This window comes from Tachysurus vachellii, chromosome 13, assembly GCF_030014155.1.
Source record: "Tachysurus vachellii isolate PV-2020 chromosome 13, HZAU_Pvac_v1, whole genome shotgun sequence".
Classification (NCBI taxonomy): Eukaryota; Metazoa; Chordata; class Actinopteri; order Siluriformes; family Bagridae; genus Tachysurus; species Tachysurus vachellii.
The window spans coordinates 20,783,071-20,788,968 of NC_083472.1; the positions used below are offsets into that span (position 1 = coordinate 20,783,071).

At 39.6% G+C, this 5,898-nt stretch overlaps 1 protein-coding gene across 2 annotated transcripts in view; it reads left to right on the top strand.

The window, feature by feature from the left end:
• The first annotated feature begins 211 nt into the window (after positions 1-211).
• Positions 212-5,898, top strand: part of LOC132855991 (C-terminal binding protein 1) — a 24,738-nt gene continuing 19,051 nt past the window's right edge. The window contains exon 1 of one of the 2 annotated variants that reach the window (XM_060885320.1): positions 212-245. In XM_060885320.1, the coding sequence (XP_060741303.1) occupies positions 239-245 (7 nt within the window). In that variant the 5' untranslated portion in view covers positions 212-238. Of the gene's footprint in view, positions 246-433; positions 458-5,898 lie in introns of those variants that run through there. The other variant, XM_060885321.1, reaches the window with a different exon arrangement.

The window sequence follows — 5,898 nt, forward strand, 5'->3', positions numbered from 1 at the left end:
TACATTCAGGAAAAGTCACTATTTTAATGCGTTTAATAGTGTACACTAGTAGGAAATAGGTAGTCGTTTGGAACAGCAGTTACAGCGAAACGTCAGCCGATTGGCGCGTTCCCAAAGGCAGCCCATCACTGATTGGTTGGTACTCATTCCCTCTATTGTGATTGGTCAGTGTTTTTCTGCAACGGATACCCGAATCCGGCACGCCGAGGGACTGAGTGAGGCTCCGAAAGCGGGCGGTATGCAAGGTTTGTGATTGTTTTTGCCCCCTTTTCCCTCATACTTCCTGTGTGCTGTAGCCAGCTGGCGCGTCATGTGCACTGACACAGGCTTTTCTTGTTTTCCCCACAGGCAGGGAGAGGCAGTTAGAAGGGACTGGTTTCATGTCTGCTGGCTTTCTAGCTAAACCCACCGCATTTGAGGGAAGTGTTAGGTGTAAAAAAACAAACAAACATTTAATGTGAGTAGAATGTCAATCACCATTTATGGTAGATGGACATTAGATGTCCTTAATTTCAGTCAAATAACTTAATATAGGATGATTAAAGTACAGGGTTAAAATAGTGCTTATATTACTAAATTAAATCTCTGTGATTCTTAAAGTGCCCTTGAAATAAAAGTGAGTTGTCAGGGGGTGTTGAGTCTGGGGGATGTTGAGTCTGGGGGGTGTTGAGTCTGGGGGATGTTGAGTCTGGGGGGTGTTGAGTCTGGGGGGTGTTGAGTCTGGGGGATGTTGAGTCTTGGGGTGTTGAGTCTTGGGGGGTGCTGAGTCTGGGGGTGCTGAGTCTGGGGGTGCTGAGTCTGGGGGGGTTGAGTCAGGGGGTGCTGAGTCTTATCTGGCAACGGCTGGCATGGGTTCAGATTTTCATCACAACTTATTATTTCTTACTTAATTGGAATAAAATCACCAACGCTCTGTGGATAAGAACCTCTTTTCTCGCACCCCATGAGTCAAAATGTTAACGTATAAATAATATTTTGGGGGGATTTTTATTTTAAAATGTAATCAAATCTATGTCGTCGTCCCCCCCCCCAAAAAAAACAAAAACAAAAAAAAAAAAAAGTCTGTATGATCGAGGCATCCAGCATTCACAGCATTTGACACGCGTTCTTGCTAAAGACAGCATCGTATATCCGCTATGTTTGGTTTGTGCCAAAGAGAGTCATGTCTATTCGGGAGATATTTCTAAACTAAGATATAAACTACAAGCGTGGGATGTTTTGTTCTCAGTAGAACTGCAAATTGTGGAGTGACATCTGAGGGATGATCTAGAACAGGCTCAAGCATTACAAAAGTATTTTGTGGTCTCTGTAGAACAACATATCCTCACAGTAGCACAACTCAACCTAAAATCCACACAGACTGAGTGTGGGAGTTAACAGCTATGAAAACAGAGTACAATTCGAGTCTGTGTCTCGTACCAAAATAAAGTAATGTAATCGTAGCTAAAAAAGTAATGAAATATTCAGTTAATTATAAAAGATTTTATTTTGGTGTAAGGAACATTGGTCTTATTGTCCCGTGCAGAATTTAAGAGACAGATAGTTATAGTGTAGTGTATCATTTATTTTTTGGATGAAATAAAATGATCATACCGATGTCAACAATGCAAATCTGCGACACGCCTCGCTCAGAAATTCATCCACAGCTCATGGAAAGCCTACAGCCATCTGAAATAGTCTCACCATGGTGCATATACCATAAACGAGGCCAAACAACAGCAAACACGATTGACGTAGTGTCGTGGGTGAATATTCCCTAACTTACTGTTTACTTCTGTTCACTCTTTCTGGTTTCACATTTAGTCATCATTAACGTCTGGGGTAAGATTTTTAGCTATGGAACATTGTCCAAAGGTCATGCTGAAGAGGAGTTCTCTCAAAACCTCAAATCAGAGGCTGGACTTCAAAATAAGGAGAAGGATCATTTCAGGAAATGACTACATTGGCTGTTGGTATAGGTTTTCTGCCGTGGGGATCGTTTTAATAAAATGGGCTTTACTGTCATGGTGGACCACAGCGTCATTTTTAGCACAACTGCCTCATAACCACAGGCTCTGTATTTGTTACAAGTGGAGTTGAATAGGAGGTGTGCGGTCACACAGAATTTATTACAAGAGGGAGGGTTGAGTTTAACAATTCTCCACGCTGCTCTGTGTGTGTGTGTATGCGCGCATTTGTGTGTCAGCGAGGCAGCAGCCGTGCATGCCACAGACAGTTTAATCTTTTTTTCTCTTGGGCTTCTTCTCCTCTCCCTACCCGTTGTTTTTTTCCCTCCTGTTTCTCTCGTTCCATTCCACAATAGCATATTGTCATTTTAAGCCGTCTGGCTGTCACAGTTTTATTCTTCCGCTGTCTTCCTTTCTTCCTATCAATGGATTGATTAGGCCGGTCTGGGTGTGTAATGTCGCCAATTAATTATTACTTTATTACTTTTACTTACATTTTCATAGAGGAAACAGAGCATGATGGAAAGCAATGCAAATTGTCAAATGTGTACGATTTTATATGCTTGATACTTGGCTTGTCATTGAACTGCTGGTTGGAACATCTTTTAAATATAATAATATATTTCAAGTATTGACCTAAATAAAACGAGTCCTATATTTAACATATCTCAGTTTAATCTCTTACTTATAGGATATTATTTTGTACAGCTATAAAATAGCCTGAATCTTTACCTATAGGAATAGTCATAAATCTGTGAATTTAAAAGCAGCCTCTATATCCTCCTACCTTCCTAAACAGCTAGATGACTATTGAACCGCGAAAGTAGCGAAATCTCTCATAAGTCGAATATGACATCAATATTGTGATTATCAAATACAATCCATTTTTCAGTAATATCTTTCTATATTTGAAAAACCATCACAAACTCTGATTTCAGGTGAAAATTTTTGTGCCGAATTTATTAGTTATTTTTATTGGCTTTATTTTCTTCCTCATTTTTAAAAGTTGTAAATATCAGTGAAGACATTAAATAAAGGTCACAGTTTAACAGTCAAAAATGCAAAATTGCACCTTTATTTTTATTATTATTTTATTATTATAGCAAATCCATACAGCATGTTGCCATAGATCAAGTCAAGTCCAGTGAAGGTGGCAGCTGGGTCTTGATGTGCCTCATGATGTGCCTCTTGAGGCAATTTATCACGATGGGTGTGTGTGAATGCGATGGGATAATAGTCAGTGACGGTGCTGCTAAGGGAAATGTTGAAGATGTCAGTGAAGACATCCGCTATCAGTTCTGTCCTGTAGCCAGTGATCTCCCAGAAGTCATGGAAGTGGCTGTGGATTCTCTGGGCATGTGTGCACTTTGCTTCTTGTCACCTGCTCTGAAGGCGGAGTCTCTAGATTTCAGCAGAAGCACAAACAATCAGAAAACTAGTGAATTCCTGTGGTAAATAATGGACTGCATCTAAGTCACAAACTCCACTAGTGATAAGTAGTCATTAGAAAAAAGCACAGAGTTCTTGCATCATTCCCCACTCCACCACTGGGAGCCTTACTGCACAGATTTCTGTCAGAACAAAATGGGATGAGCCCATCTAGCTGAAGGGTGGCTTTCGTGACAACAAAGATGCAGCAGTCTCCAAGCTCCCACCGCGTGGTCAGACGTAGTCCGGTTTATTGTCAAGGAGCAAAGTTAGAGAGTAGAATGGATGGGAGAACCTGTCAGCTAGGGTTTGTTTTTAGCCTAGCATCGATACCCACATTGTTGCCATGCTTCGCTTTCTCGAGCGCTGTTTCAGGCGACGCTGAGGACTGGAGGCCTGGTTTTCTCAGAAAGCCGTGATCATGAAGCCTCTTCAGCACACCGTCATTCCAGTCGACTGTTACATGATTACTTCTTCGATAGACCATGATGGAACACTTTTGTATGTCACTCTGGTTAATGTATACATGAACACTGCTTTCCTCAAAAAGTTGGGCTAAAAACATGAATAGAACCATTTTGGATCCAGGCTGTCTGCTACTGCCGCACCACGACTTTTAAAGTACCATGTCATTCTTCAATTAGTTTCCATTTGCGAATAATCTGACATGATTAGTTGGGATCTGACATGATTAGTTGGGATCGATCAGATTGGCGGCTGGTTGTGACCTCAAAAACTAAATTAATGCAAATTAAATTTCTTTACTGATCAGAAATTAAACATTTTATTTCACAATAACTTAACATGTAAATGGACATTTCTGATTATTCAGCTCTGTGTTGGGGAAAAAAAATCTTGCTTAATTCAGTCAGGAGACTATCTCCGAACTAACTTGGAAAACTGCGTACCCAAATTTTCCAAGTGACACCATGACAAAAACATGGTATACACTGTCTTTTTGTTGAGTAAAACCAACATGGTGCGAGGCCCTGTGTAGGGTGGGGCTCAGTGAAGTAAAAAAAGTTGAATTAAAATAAAGAAATCTTGGCTACCTACCTTGGCTTTTGCAAAACAGCACACATGCCTCATTTGCTCAGCTCTCCTGGTTGGCTCGTTAGACAGGAAACTTAGCAGCTAGCTGTGTTCTGTAGTATAAATAGCATCCCATCATCACACCACTGACAGTTAGAGATGTTGCAGAATAAATGTGAGGAAAAGAGGGAGTCATCTTGCTGAACGCACATCAAATATCTTAGGAGAACTTTTCTGCATTTAAAGATTTCTGCAGTTGGAAAAATCTAGTCGCACTTGGGATTAATTGATGTTTTGTACTGTGAACAGATGAAAGTGATGAAGGGCTCAAGAAAATAAGGAATGGAACATAGCCCATTTTTGTACACAATACCAAAAGTGCGGTCAAGGAAGTGCTGTCAGTCTCGTAGTACTGACTTTTTTAATGTGTTTATTACACCTAGTTGGCAATATTCTATTTAACTTAAGTACCATTTGACATGGTAAATTATTAGATTACAGACAATTTTAGTAGTTGACTTTAGCTAGATTTTAACAGTTGTTACTGTCTTTTGTTCAATTTCAAGATTACTTGTGACACCGTATGAGATAATCCAAAGAAAATATTGGCCAGATCATATTACTGACTGTGCATTAGAGAATGAGATCAGTCAGCATGACCTGGGTTTATGCAGTGAATGGAATCAGATAAACAGGAGGGTTGTTCAGAGTGAGTTTGCGGTAAGAAGAACATCGTTCAGCCCTCTAGCATACACTGTTTATTGTTCACCTTTTCCACTTAGTGTCTGTAGCATGTATTATGTGTCCTAAACCACTGATGTTGCCTGACAACCAAAGAATTCTATTATGTTGTGTGATTTTTATTTATTTTATTTTTTTGTCTGACAAAATGTCTAAACCAAACTTCAAATTTTTTATCGACATATTTATTTTATTATTGTTTTGGATAAAATTTATTCCCTATCACTGAGAGTAGTGTCCAAAACACTAGTTAAACATGGACATGCCACTAACATGGCTTTTTCTTCTTCTACTACTACTTCTTCTTCTTTAGACTATTATGTATTTGTTTCCTTGTGCTCAGTCACCCAGGTCTCATTGTCAAAACTGTTATTTACTTCTCTATACTCAGAAAAGCTTTTTTTTGTCCCTAGAACAGTGCATTTCTAAATTGTATTTTAAATATGCATCTTTCACCTGGAATATCCACTCAGTGTGCAGTGTGCACTTAATGCACTGCTGCTGCAGCCACATGATTGTGTCACTGAGTCACTATTCACTGTTCCTATTAAAGTGGACGGTGAGTGGGTTAAATAGATACAGTGTGCTTTTAAATTGATTTGAGGCCATTAATTAGGTTTTAGAGCAGCAGCTTAATAGGTACTTTCCTCTGTCTTTGCCCTGTAGTTGTTCCCCAAAATTTCCATTTTTTCCCCCTCCTTTTTCTTTTTTTTTTTTCTTCTCAGGAAACAAAAGATCAATTTTGCGCGAG